Here is a 14,230-nt window from a genome sequence, read left to right as displayed (position 1 = left end):
CGTGTCCCCTGCATCGGCAGGCGGACTCTCAACCGCTGCGCCACCAGGGAAGCCCATATCTTTTGAAAGTTTTAAATTTTGAAGTCTAACTTATGCATTTTTTTCTTTTTTTGTTCCTTCTGTCTTGGATGTCAGATCAAAGAAGCCATTGCCTAATCTAAAGTCATGAAGATTTGCTCCTGTGTTTTTTCCAAGAGTTTTATAGTTTTAATCTTACATTTAGGTCTGTGTTTATCTCATTCCAGATTGTACCTCCTGTGCCTAGAATAATGCCTGATGTATAGGAGGTACTTGATACTGAGTGAAATGAATAAATTGATATCTCTTGAATGAGTGAATGAACAGATATCTTCTCATCCCAGAGCTGTTGCTATTTAAGTAAAGCCCCAGGGTTAAGAGAGGGCATTAGACGGAGGATGGGCACCAATTTGTTTTAATCTCCTTCCCCAGTGAACCTGCCCTTAGTGAGCTCTCACAATTGCCTTTCTGCCAGCTTTTCTTTTCCTGTTTTTCCTCAATTTTGTTTCCCTATTTGACAAAATGTTGCTAAGACATTTCCTAAATAAATTGTGTCTGGTCTACTTTGGTTAAATAGTAAATATGGTAGATATACAAGAAAAATTTTTCAGTCATAAAAATCTTGGTTGGGTGACATTTCTCTTGTTGGTTTTTATTGTGTTAGACTAAATAAATTTAGGAGACACGGCAGTGTATGAATTACAAAGGAAAAGTCACCTCCTAGGGGGACATATGATGTCTAGAACTTACTTTTAGAAAAAAGTGTGTATGTCTGCAGAGAGAGAAAACGTAAAATGTCAACAACTAATGAATCTGGGTGAAGGCTATTTGGGAGTTCTTTGTACTGTTATTTTAACAACTTTTTTACTGTGAATTTTTTCAAAATAGGTGCTTCACATCCATTTTTCATTTAATCCTCAGCTGTAGAGGAAGAAATGAAGGTGACGGCAGGCTGACCAAGGTCCGTCAAACCGGTTGAGTAGAGGAACCAAAATTTGGATGTGGGTCTCCCAACTCAAGGCCTCCTACATGTTTTATGGCCTCGTGCATCTCAGATAGTCGAGCTTTTGCTGGGAATGACCCGCTCCTTCACCTGCCTCTGTCTTCATGTTCTTGACACTTTACGAGCCTGTGATCAGTGAGGGCAGGTGGGAGACAGTCCAGGAGTTTCTAGAATAGAGGGGCTGCCATCCTGGGACTTGAAGGAAAACGAAGAGGGTGTGGAAGGAATCGATGCTTCCTCACCAGCCAGCAGGTGGGCCTCTGAGGCTCTCGGGAGACAGCCCTGACCCCCCTTCTGCCCTGCCTGTTCCAGGAGCTGAAGCTGCCCACCTTCCGAGCCCACTCCCCGCTCCTGAAGAGCCGCCGGTTCTTTGTTGACATCTTAACCCTGCTGAGCAGCCACTGCCAGCTCTGCCCCGCCGCCCGGCACCTGGCCGTCTACCTGCTGGACCACTTCCTGGATCGCTATAACATCACCACCTCCAAGCAGCTCTACGCCGTGGCAGTCTCCTGCCTTCTGATCGCAAGTACGTGGAACCCACTTCCTTCCCCGTGCCGTTTCCTCCCACTTGGTGAGCACGGGTGCTCCCGAATCGTTCTACATTTCCATGGTCTTTGCACGTCTTCCGTGTTCATCCTTGGCTGAATGCGAACCATAGTAATAATAACCAACATTTTCTTTAGCATCTATAATGTACCAGGCCAAGGGATGAGGATTTTAGCAGCTTGATCTTAACGAATCCACACAGTGACACTAGAAGACAGATACTTTTAGTACCCCCATTTCACCAAGGTACAGAGAGGTTAAGAAACTTTCCAGCTCATCTATAGCAGACAGGATTTGAGCCCAGAACTGCATGGTGCCAGAACCTGTGTCTTAACCCCATGTCACCTGCTTTCTGACATAGGGCTTCGGAAATTGCTGGCAGTGGGGGAGCCCTAGCAACCATTGTTTAGAGGTGTTTAGAAATGTGACTGTGTGGGCCCCAAGCAGGACCCATTATTTAGTCTCCAGGCCTGGGCACAGGCCTCTTGGAGTTTGTATCTTTCAGTGAGGCCTCACTAAACACACGGCATGGGGACTTCCCTGGTGATCCAGTGGTTAAGACTTCGCCTTCCAATGCAGGAGGTGTGGGTTTGATCCCTGGTCAGGGAGCTAAGATCCCACATTCCTCATGGCCAAAAAACCAAAACGTAAAACAGAAGCAATATTGTAACAAATTCAACAAAGACTTTAAAAATGGTCCACATCAGGGCTTCCCTGGTGGCGCAGTGGTTGAGAATCCGCCTGCCGACGCAGGGGACGTGGGTTCGTGCCCTGGCCCGGGAGGATCCCACATGCCGCGGAGTGGCTGGGCCCGTGAGCCATGGCCGCTGAGCCTGCGCGTCCGGAGCCTGTGCTCCGCGACGGGAGAGGCCACAGCAGTGAGAGGCCCGCGTACCGCAAAAAAAAAATAAAATAAGATTTGTGGACTCTCGTGCTTCCGGTGCCAGGGGCGGGAGTTCTATCCTTGGTTGGGGAACTAGGATCCCACATGCCGTGTGGTGTGGCCAAAAAAAATAAAATGAAAACAATATTTGTGAGCTAAAGGAAATGAATGGAGCCAGAGATTCCCTTAGAGCTGGGCCAAGTTGCCCTTCATACAGACGAGCGGGACACCCCAAAGTGGCCAGCTGCAGTCACATTTCCTTGACATCTAGCCTTTTCTCCTTAAAATTCAATCAGATCTTACGTTCTCCGCTAAAGTATGTTATTGTCCTATTTTATTTTATGGGTCCCTTCCCCATTCCCCAGTGCTCGATTCCCTCTGATGCTTTGAGACCACCATGCCCATTTTCTCCTGTGGCTTTGTCTGTCACTGGCACACTGCTACAGACCCTCCAGCACAATCACCCGGGTCCAGACACATGGCTTTAGAGTTTTCAGAATTCTGCCTTGTTTTCCACCCTGGCACCTGCCACCTGCTGTTATCTTAATCCCTTTGGCTGCTCTGGGTTTACAGCCTCCTGACTTGTGATTTTCTCTACCTTGAGCCAGCTGGATTTCCCATGTGATACAGGGGAACCTGTCTTGCTGGGAGTCCGGCCTGCTCACTGCTTCAAAGTCTCAAATCAGCACGCAGCTCTGTTTCGTCTTGGGAGGAGCTGGGGGGTTTGCGAGACGTCCCCGTCAGCGGAGAGCAGGACAGGCATCCCGTTTCAGCGGCCCTCGAGGAGTCTGCACCGTGGCCTCTGGCCTGCTGCCGTCTGTGATCTGTGGGTTGCCTCGAGGGCCCTGGGGGCAGGGGACTCGGATTTCCATGGCTTCACCGAGGCTCCCGGCATCTGTCTGGGGAGCTGGGATGAGAGGCGCGCACTGGGGACTCCTTTGTGCCTGCTGCCTTTCAGAGGGAGAGGCAGAGGCCCTCACCCACACGTCTGAGGACAGCAGCCAGCCTTGGGCGGCAGGAACGGATTTTTCAGGACACCTGCCATATGCTCAGAGGCCCCAGGAAAGAAAAGTTTCCATGACAGCCTGAAATCCTATTCATTCCTCCCTCCCCTCTCCCCAGGCCGACTGTCAGCCACAAGGGGGTTCACCTTGCCTCAGCAAGTTCTGAGTTCTGCTAATTTTGTTGCAAATAATTAATTCCCAGATAAGAAGGGGGACAGTCCTTCTTGCCCACACCTGTCCGTTCTTAGGTTTTTAAAGCTGCTTCCAGGTAAGGGCCTTTGCATAGGTGGAGCCCTCTCACCTACACATAGCCCCTTCTGCCCCCATAAAACAGGAGCCAGTCAAGGACCCATGTCTCCAAGCCTGTGGAAGGGGGCAGAAAAGCAAGAGCTTGTGGGTTGTTCCATGGGGGACCACTGGCAAAGCCACTCTTTGCCTTTCTATGACCAAGTTAACTGCATTTCCTTCCTTAACACAGGAGAGAATTCTACTATAAATATACTATAAATTCTACTATAAATATAATCTAGATATATACCATAACTAGAGAAGAGCCACTCTCTTCTTTAGTCTTTCATCTTACATAGCACCCCTCCCCAACTGTCTTTTGGTTGTTGGTGTTTAATTAAAAGGACAATTTGACAACACAGAAACCCCACCACCTGCAGGTGAGTTGGCTTTCACAGTGCCACATAATAATCGTCGTCCCGGTGGTGGCAGCTTCATTGCTCACTGGTCCCTTTCTACACGCCCAGCCCTGTGCCAAGCACTTTACACACACATCACTTGGAAGCCTCACAACCAGCCTATGTGATCGTGCTGTCATCTGACCATTCTGTAGGCTCAGAGAGGCCCAAGGTCACACAGTTTGGAATTTTGCTTTATTTTTTTAAACTGAGGTAGAATTCATATCACAACATAGACTCTACCACCACTGTAAATTGTATAGTTCCGTGGCATTTAGTACATTAACGCTGTTGTGCAACCGTCACGTCTCTCTAGATCCAGAACATGTTCATCTCCCCAAAAGGAGCCCATGTACCCATTAGGCAGTAACTCCCCATTCCTTCCCACCCCTGGCCCCTGGCAACCACCAGTCTGTTCTGTGTCTATATAGAGTTGACTATTATGGATATTTCATATGAAAAGGAATCATACAACATGTGACCTTTTATGTCTGGTTTCTTTCACTTTCTGTTTTCAGGGTTCATCCTTGTTGTAGCATGTATCAGTATTTCATTCCTTGTTACGGCTAAATAATCTCTGTTGTATGGATAGACCACATTTGTTTTTATCCATTCATCTGTTGATGGACATTTGGGTTGTTTTCACTTTTTGGCTATTAGGATTAGTGCTGCTGTGAATATTCGGGTACCAATTTGTTTGAACATCTATTTTCAATTCTTTCTTTTTTTTTTTTGTGCTACGCGGCCCTCTCACTGTTGTAGCCTCTCCCGTTGCGGAGCACAGGCTCCGGAATCGCAGGCTCAGTGGCCATGGCTCACGGGCCCAGCCACTCCGCGGCATGCGGGATCTTCCCAGACCGGGGCACGAACCAGTGTCCCCTGCGTCGGCAGGCGGACTCTCAACCACTGCGCCACCAGGGAAGCCCTGAGATACATTTTTATTGTTAAAAACATACAAAAGATACAGAAGGACTTAGTGTAAAAAAATTGTTTCCCCCAAATCCATAGTCCCATTCCCAAAGTTTGGGGTGTATCCTTCCAGATCTAGATGTACTTATGTATTTTCATAATTGGGAAAACAAACCTATTTTCATTTCTGGGGGTGAGAGGAGGGAATGAATCATAGATTAACAGCCGTATAAACAGCTGTAAAGGGACTTCCCTGGTGGTCCAGTGGTTAAGACTCCACGCTTCCCATGCAGGGGGCATGGGTTCGATCCCTGGTCGGGGAACTAAGATCCCACATGCCATGTGTTGTGGCCAAAAAAAAAAAAAACTTCCCATAAACAAAATTGCCAGATTCCCTCCCTTCCTCCTTTTTCTATTCTTTTTTTTTCCTTTCTAATCCCAATTCCGTCATACTTTCTCTTTGCAAACTTCTGTTTTCTTTCGTTGTGACTTCCAGACCCCCACCCCACTCCCTGAGAAAACAAGGTTTCTTAGTGCTGAGTTGTTGGTGAGCCCTGTCCTGCTCCTGGCTTCTGGCTTGTGAAAAGCCGTGAAAGCTCAGGGGGACAAGTCCATCTGTTTCTTGGGATAAAGTTCTGACCCCCATATTTTTGTAGGTGAGCCTGAGTCCAGTGCTGGCCTTCACCTCAGCCCTCATCCTCCTCCCCAGGAGAGGGAAACATCAAGCAGGCGGGTGGTCCCACGGCCTCTGCAAGGGAAGGACCCCTCTCTGCACATGGGTCCTCCGGCAGGGCAGCGTCCCGTAGCCCGGCGTGAGTCTGTCATGCTCTGCTGTGCTTACCTGTAGAAAGGCCCATCTCCCTCCTGTAGAGTTTTAAAATTAGAAATGGTGTTCTTGGGCTTGCCTGGTGGCGCAGTGGTTGCGCGTCCGCCTGCCGATGCAGGGGACGCGGGTTCGTGCCCCGGTCCGGGAAGATCCCACATGCCGCAGAGTGGCTGGGACCGTGAGCCATGGCCGCTGAGCCTGCGCGTCCGGAGCCTGTGCTCCGCAACGGGAGAGACCACAACAGTGAGAGGCCCGCGTACCGCAAAAAAACAAAACAATAAAACAATATAGTAAACAGAAATACACAAAAAAGGTTATGTGTTGATCGGTTGTGATCAGAGGCTCAAAGGAACCTAACCCTGTATCTTCCCCTAGGAGCGTGGTTCTGTATTCACCAGATCAGTGTGCACAGTGAATAATCAGAATCCATTACATTTGCACAAGTGGATTAATACCAAAGGTGTTTTCTTCATGGTACATTAGGGAACATCTTTCCCGTCTGTATGGATTTACCTTACTCTTTTTACTGACTGCAGAGTTCTCCATATTATAAACATTGACATTTATAGAATGATTCCTCTGTTGATGGATATTTACATTGCCATTTTTTTTTTAATGCTTTAAACAATATGACAACAGCTCTCCTTTCCTCTGCATCTTTGCACACTGAGGTATGTCTGTGGGATTGCTTTGGTCAGAGGTGTGTGCATTTAAGATTTTGGTGGGTAACACTGAATTGCCTTGCAGAGGTTTTGACCAACAGCTGAGCAGATCCCTTTTTTCTTAAATTGAACTTAATGTGTGGGAACCTTTGGAAGCACGTGCTTCTCCACGAGAGCAACACACCATCAGAACAGGAGCATTGTCCCTCCCCCATCCTGGCCCCTCATCACTGTCCACTTTGAGCTTCTGTCTATGCTCCCAGCAGAGAGTACATTTGCATCCTGCCTTTCTGCCTTGTCCTGTCCAGTGTGTCCGGGTGAGAAATGAGTTCCCAGACCAGCTGCTTTTAAGGCTCCTTAAGGCAGAAATCAGTAGCCTCATCTCTTAGGGCAGGTATCAAAAAAGGCACTGCCTCTGGGTCTCGGGAGATTCTAGGAGAGGGCTGTCTTTCTCCTAGGAAAGTGCCTCACTCCCCCTCTCTCATCTCTGCATCCCTCCCCTCCCCTCCCCCTGCTCTGATGACTGAGAAGCAGCTTCTTTGACAGCAAAGTTGGGGGAAGCAGTCCGAATCCCTCCTGGATTTCCCTTCTGGACAAGGATGAAGGAAGGCACCCCAGCTCCCCCCAAAGCTAGGAATGCTTGGGACCCCTCCGGGGCACTAATTGTAGGCAGCAGATGCAAAGGGAGCAATTTTTCCAGGTGGCCTTGTTCACGGGTGTACTTCAGACAAAGCGTAAGATTTATTTATAGGATTAAACCCAAATCTGCGAGGAAATTTGGCTGACCCTGTGCAGGAAATAATTTAACACTCCCTGCCTCTCATGCAAGAGTGGCCAGCACTCAGTTTCCTCCCTGTCATGGTTTCACATTTCAGAAACCAGGATAGGTCTTACCTTTGATGTGTGCGCTTCATATGACCATAGTTTATTATTTCCTCCAAAAAGCTGATGCAACATCAGCGGTACATCTTCTAATCAGTGACATTTTGGCGGTGGCCACACAGCATGGGTGGACTGAAAACAGTGGTCTGTCACGTGAGGGCCACGCTGAGCAGATCCGGGCTCGGGGCTCCGGTGTTACAGCGCAGTGAGTGAGGACACGGTGATTTTCCATTTCCTGTTCCCATCTCTGTAGACTGGCAGGCTTAGAACTATTTGGGGAGAGGGATTTTGTGAGATGTGCCGGTTGGATAGCTGGCTGGGCCGGAAATTCAGAAATCACACCATTTGCCTTAGCAATTCTAGTGCCCAGACCTGTTTGGCCAAGGCCTGGCGTTTTTTGAGAGGAGGGGGAATCTTGAGCTGCATGGGTTCATTAATCATGCAGTGTTCAGGAGCCCTTGACCCCGCATGGGTAAACCAGTCAAAAAAACATTTATTCCACCTCTGCGATATGCCAGACGCTGTGTTCAGCCCCGGGGAGACGGGGGTGAACAGTAGGGGTGCCTCCAGGCCCTTTCGTTGACGATGGTTCATTCCACACACATGTACCTCCTATGCACTGAGCCTGGGAGACTGTAGGGCACAAAGCAGATCAAGTCCCCGTCCTAAAGAAGCAGCCTTCAAGCCAAGCATGACCAGCAGGTCTCTGGGCACCTGCCAAGAACAAGCCAGTCGCCCTTCTGAGAAAATCCAAGTGTCCTTACTGTTAGAACAGCCCGGCTCACACAAAGACCCGGACATTGACGTTGGGCACCCTGTCTGCTCCTCACGCTGTCTGCAGTTTGGCTGCTGGGAGCTAGGCATTCATCTTTATTTTCTTTTTGTTTACAGTAACCTTGAACCCTCTCTGTAGTGAATACTCGTGGCTTGTAGTACCTTCTCCGCTCTTATGGCCAGAATTGCATTATACGCATTCTCCTGCTAGTGCTGAAGTCTGAGAGCGCAGAGCTCAGAGTCCTTCATTAGGCACCCGTTTCCCACACCCAGAGACTGTCTTCCAGATTAGAGCCCCTCCTTGCCTTGCCTAGGAGACTCGGGCTCCACGTGGTGGGTGTTCACTCCCCTGGTCACAGCAGCCTGCCCTCCGTGGGACACCCACCACGTGGTCAGCATTGGTCTCGATCGTACCAGCAAGGCACCTTTCAGTTGGTTTTAAAACCCCTTCCAAATAGGTAACTAATAAGAACCTGCTGTATAGCACAGGGAACTCCACTCAATACTCTGTAATGGCCTATACGGGAAAAGAATCTAAAAAAAAAAAAGAGTGGATCTGTGTATACGTATAACTGATTCACTTTGCTGTACACCTGAAACTAACACAACATTGTAAATCAGCTATACGGTGGTGCAGTGGTTAAGAGTCTGCCTGCTAATGTATGGGACACGGGTTTGAGCCCTGGTCCGGGAAGATCCCACATGCCGTGGAGCAACTAAGCCCATGAGCCACAACTACTGAAGCCCGCGCGCCTAGAGCCTGTGCTCCGCAACAAGAGAAGCCACTGCAATGAGAAGTCCGTGCACCGCAACGAAGCGTAGCCCCCCTTGCCGCAACTAGAGAAAGCCCGTGCGCAGCAATGAAGACCCAACACAGCCAAAATAAATAAGTAAAATAAATAAATAAAATAAATAAATTTATTTTTAAAAAATTAAAAAAAAAAAAAGATCACTGTCCTCAAAACAAAAACAAAAGCCCCTTCCAGGCCCAAAGGAAATATGCCAGCCTGTCCCCTCTCTGGGTGGTGAGATGAGATTATTTTCACATTAGGAGTGGACTTTCAAGATGGTCTTCAAGGAGCATGCCTTGCCTTTCTCTATGTCCTAGTCTTGGACTAGGGCAGATCCACATTCAAGAACCTTCTCTGGCAGTTACTTTGCTGGTTCTGGCTTCTAGGGGCCCCTCAGTGGCATCTTGTCTTCTGAGAAGTTGAAACTGCTTTTCCTCAGCAGGAGAGTGGTATTTGTTCCTTGTAGAAAATTAGAAAATAGAAAAAAATATAAAGAATAAAATGAAAACGAGTTGCAAACTCACTGCATTTTTTTCTATAATCAGAATTTTGGGGTGGAGGGCAGATTGTGGCCTCAGTGATCATGGAACGGTTAATATTTATTGTTTCTATGCCAGGCAGTGTTTTGAATTCTTTGTGTGGGTTTGCTCATTTAATCCTCAGAACAATCCTGTGAAGTAGGCACTGTTACTTTCCTCAGTTGACAGAGGATGAAACCGAGGCCCAGTAGTTGGGTAACTTGCCCATGGGCTTTTCTTGGTGTGGAGCATGGGCTCTAGGCACGTGGGCTTCAGTAGTTGTGGCTCGTGGACTATAGAGCACAGGCTCAGTAGTTGTGGCGCACGGGCTTAGCTGCTCTGTGGCATGTGGGATCTTCCCGGACCAGGGCTTGAACCCGTGTCCCCCTGCACTGGCAGGTGGATTCTTAACCACTGTGCCACCAGGGAGGTCCCAGATCACTTTCTTCCTTGGATGTAGCTAGAAGACTCAAACCAGCAAATGGAGAGGGTGCTGGGAGATGCCTGGCTCCTCTGCTTTCCGAGGCTGCAGAGCGTGTTTTAGCTGACCTGGATGAAAACTTCGGCCCTAAGGACCAGGTTTCACGTCTGGAAGTGGCTCCCCTTCTAACCTTGAGAGAGGGGGCCAAGATTGCTGCACTCCTCCCCTCCCCCTCCCCCTTCCCTCCCCCTTCCCTCCCCTCCCCCACCTCCTTCCACTCCCCCTCCTCCTCCTTCTCCCCCTTCCTTCCCCCTCCCCTTCCCCCTTCTCCTCTTCCTCTTTCTCCTCCCTTCTCCAAGCAGAGAGGTTGGAACAACAAAGGATCCAGGACCCCTCCATCCATGCCTTCAGCACCGCAGCCTAGAAGAGCTCTCTCTCAGCTCTTCCTGCAGCCGGCAGCCTTGTGAGGCTCAGTCCAGGGAAGCCCCTGGTGAGCGAGGAGTGGGCATTCTGCAAAGCAGTGACCCTCATTACAGGGGAGGACTCTGTAATGTAACCCAGGCCCCAGATGCCAGCCGTGTACATGACAAGGGGCCACATCCCATGGCCCCTGCTTTTACAGTCAATGATATTATTTGGGTCCCTTGTAAAGAGGAACACAGAGGAGCCTGGGCTTTGTTGGGGCCACCGTGTGAAGTCATCCCACCAGTTGCTCCATCCTGAGACGGGGGAAGTCCTCGCAGCCAGAAGGGAAGCCAGTATCTGACCCAGCTGGCCGAATGCCACCTCTGACCTCGGAGACATTTTTACAGTTTCCTCCTGGAGAAAACAACCACCTGCAACCTCACCTCCGGTCCAAAGTTGGACTCAGGAACTGAGTCAGCCTGTCAGAAATGTGTTTTCATTCATTCGTGCATTCAGTATTTATTGAGCTCTGCTCTGTGCCGGAGACTGGAGATGCAGCCTTGCTGTGAGGAGGGGAAGGAGGGAGACTCTGTAAGGCAGGGTGAGGACGGGGACTTGATCTGTCTCGGGCCCCACTATCTCCCAGGCTCAGCACACAGTGAGTACGTGTGTGTGGAAGAAATCTTCAGTGACAGGGACCGTAGACATTCCTGAAGGACCTTTCTTTGTGTCCTGAGGAAGGAAGGGAGCTCAACCAGGGAAGGTAGCCGAGCTTCACCTTCATGCCGGGTCTCCCTGGCCCCCAGGTCTGGCTGAGATTACAGGCTTGTTTCTGCAGGACGTTTCCTAACCTCCAGGTCTCTGGAGGGGCTGGAGCTCTTGGATGCAGCATGTCTGCAGCAGGATAGCATGGGGGAGACACATGCTCCCCGCTTCCCACCCAGCTTCCTCCCTTCTCTGAAAACCACCACCGAAGCACTGTCTTAGAGCTGGAGGGTTTTCTTGCTCTGTCCCTGGCTATCTCTCTCTCCCACCTCAAATCCTGTTCACAAATTAAACTGTCATTGCACCTGTGACTGTGACTGCACGGTTGGTCCTGAAGCGAGCAGAGGTTTATAAAGCAGCACACGTTCCAATGTTTGTTACACGCTGGGCCCTGTTCTGAGCCCACCGAGCCCTTGTGTCATCCTCACCACCATTCCGTCTCCTTCTGTTCCTCCCATTGCACCGGCCCCAGAGGTTGAGACTTGCCCCAGACCACACAGCCAGTGAGTGGCTGAGCCTCTGGAGAACCCAGGGTAGGGTGACCCTCGGCACCGTGCTTGCTCTGCCTCTCCGTGCTGCATCACAAAGTCAAACAGCCTTTCGGAGGGTGCCGTCCCCAGAGTAGTTTCCTGGCTTCTCCATCAGATTGCTCAAAATCTGTCTCCCCTGGTTCCTCGGAAAGACACTTGTCTGCTGGACATATGAGCATGCCCCTTTGGGGACGAGTAGGAAGCAACCTTCTGGCCTCAATAACTACAAAAAGCCAAAGAGCTGTTTTGTTTTGTTTTTTTTTTTAAAATTGAAGTATCGTTGATTTACAGTGTTGTGTTCATTACTGCTTTACAGCAAAGTGAATCAGTTATACATATATATATATATATATATATATACATTCTTTTTTAAATATTTCCTTTTCCATTGTGGTTTATCACAGGATATTGAATATAGTTCTCTGTGCTATACTGTAGGACTTTGTTGTTTATCCATCCTAGATATAAAAGCTTATATCTGCGAACCCCACTTCCCATGCCATCCCTCCCCCGACCCCCTCCCCCTTGGCAGTCACCAGTCTGTTCTCTATGTTAGTGATTCTGTTTCATACATAAGTTCATTTGTGTCTTATTTTAGATTCCACATATAAGTGATATCATACGGTATTTGTCTTTCTCTTTCTGACTTACTTCACTTAGTATGATAATCTCTAGGTCCATCCATGTAGCTGCAAATGGCATTATTTCAGTCTTTTTTATGGTTGAGTAGTATTCCCTTGTGTATATGTACTATATCTTCTTTATCCACTCATCTGTCGATGGACATTTCTGTTGCTTCCATGTCTGGGCTATTGTAAATAGAGCTGCTGTGACCATTGGGGTGCATATACCCTTTTGGACCATGTTTTTCTCCAGATATATGCCCAGGAGTGGGATTGCTGGATCATATGGTAGCTCTATTTTTAGTTTTCTGAGGAACCTCCATATTGTTTTCCACAGTGGCTGCACCAACTTACATTCCCACCAACAGTGCAGGAGGGTTTCCTTTTCTCCACACCCTCTAGGGGAGGCTGTTCTTTATTACAGAAAGTATCCCTGTTGGAGATTTACTCTTCAACTTCAGTTCTGCCATTGGAAATAAAAACTGAGTCTTATCGATCATACAGATCTTTAGTGGAAAGGCTCTGGAATAAATAGGAGGATTGATGAAGATGAGTATTTGTAGAGAACATAGGGGTTAGATGGAGAGGCTGCAGCTTACCTGACACTCACATCCAAGGGAATTCCTGCGCCCAGGTAGATAAACTCACTATGGAGACTTTCTGGAATTGCAGGGATCTTTGTGATTGTATCTGAGATTTCCTGCTTGTAGTATATAGAAAGCTCTGGAATTTGGAGCCATTTATGTATTGTTTTAAAAAAACCTATTAAGTATTGAATTTGTGCTGGCTGCTGTGCTAGGTGAAGGGGATCTATAATGTTCTACAAGACAGATGTGGTCCCCATCCTCATGGAATAAGTAGCCAGTCAGACTTTTCATTTTGCTCTTGCCCTTCACAGCTGGGTGATGGGGGCAACTCACTTCACCTTTCTGAGCTTCTGATTCCATGTGGAAAACACTCCCAGTCCCTGGGGTTGTACCCAGAATGCACTGAGTTCACTTGTCAAGGGCATAACAGGCGTGGTCCATGGAGGCTGCCCCTCCCTCGGGACTGCCTGTATTGCTTGATGCCTGCTGTGCTGTGCGTGGAGCCTGAGATGCAGAGGGGAACCAAGTGTGAAACTCCCTGCCCTCCGCGGCTCACATCCTAGTGTGTGGATTCCCTGCTTGATAACCAGCTGGGACACCTGGGAAACTCCCACCCCTGTGGGGAAGACCCATCCGGGAAAGGCCTGGGACCCCACACTGCCCTTGGCCTCCCTCTCTGTGAACCTTGGAACCACCAGCAGGAGGGTGGAATTCAAGATCACAATCCAGGGGAAGGAAGCTGGGGCCACTCTAGCGTCCTCTCTGGGGGTCCCTCACAGCCCATCCAGTGGAATTGGTGGAGCTGGGGGAGCCTTTGGTTGGACTTATTTCCAGAGCCTTTTTCAGAGCCTGTAAGAAAATGTCTGTAGCATCGGCTGCCAACTCTAGTTCATCTCTACCCAACTAATAGGACTTTAGAAGAAAGATCACAGGTCCAGGGTGCAAGGAATAAATAACAACGTTCAGTAAATAATAGCAGCATCTGCTACCATTTATGGAGCGCTTCCTGTGCCCTGGGTCCTGTGCCAGTCACATACCTACTATCTCCTTGAGCCCTCCTGACCACCCTTTGGGGTGTGGGTTTCCAAGTGATTGTCCAAAGTCATACAGGTCATAACAGCAGTAAGGATGGAGAACTAGCACTTGAGCCTGAACTCAAAGTCCTTGGAGGGAAAAGGGGAGCATTCTTGCCTGTTTCCAGTCAGGACCTCCCCCAGAATCTGGGTTCTCCCTGGTTAACAGGATGCTCATCCCTCATTAAATATCCTCAGGACTAGCTGTAAATAAAGCTGGCCGGGAGCTTCCCTGGTGGCGCAGTGGTTGGGAGTCCGCCTGCCGATGCAGGGGACACGGGTTCGTGCCTCGGTCCGGGAAGATCCCACATGCCGCGGAGCGGC

General features: G+C 49.0%; 1 protein-coding gene across 1 annotated transcript in view; it reads left to right on the top strand.

The window, feature by feature from the left end:
* The window catches only part of CCNJL (cyclin J like), a 63,655-nt gene that overhangs the window by 30,219 nt on the left and 19,206 nt on the right, over positions 1 to 14,230 (top strand). Inside the window, exon 3 of the mRNA XM_007104691.2 lies at positions 1,334 to 1,547. Coding sequence (XP_007104753.1) covers positions 1,334 to 1,547 — 214 coding nt within the window. The remainder of the gene's footprint in view (positions 1 to 1,333; positions 1,548 to 14,230) is intronic.

The sequence above is a fragment of the Physeter macrocephalus genome, chromosome 8 (genome assembly GCF_002837175.3).
Source record: "Physeter macrocephalus isolate SW-GA chromosome 8, ASM283717v5, whole genome shotgun sequence".
Taxonomy (NCBI): Eukaryota; Metazoa; Chordata; class Mammalia; order Artiodactyla; family Physeteridae; genus Physeter; species Physeter macrocephalus.
Note: the sequence above shows the minus strand (reverse complement) of the source record. Positions and strands in the feature narration are given on the sequence as shown.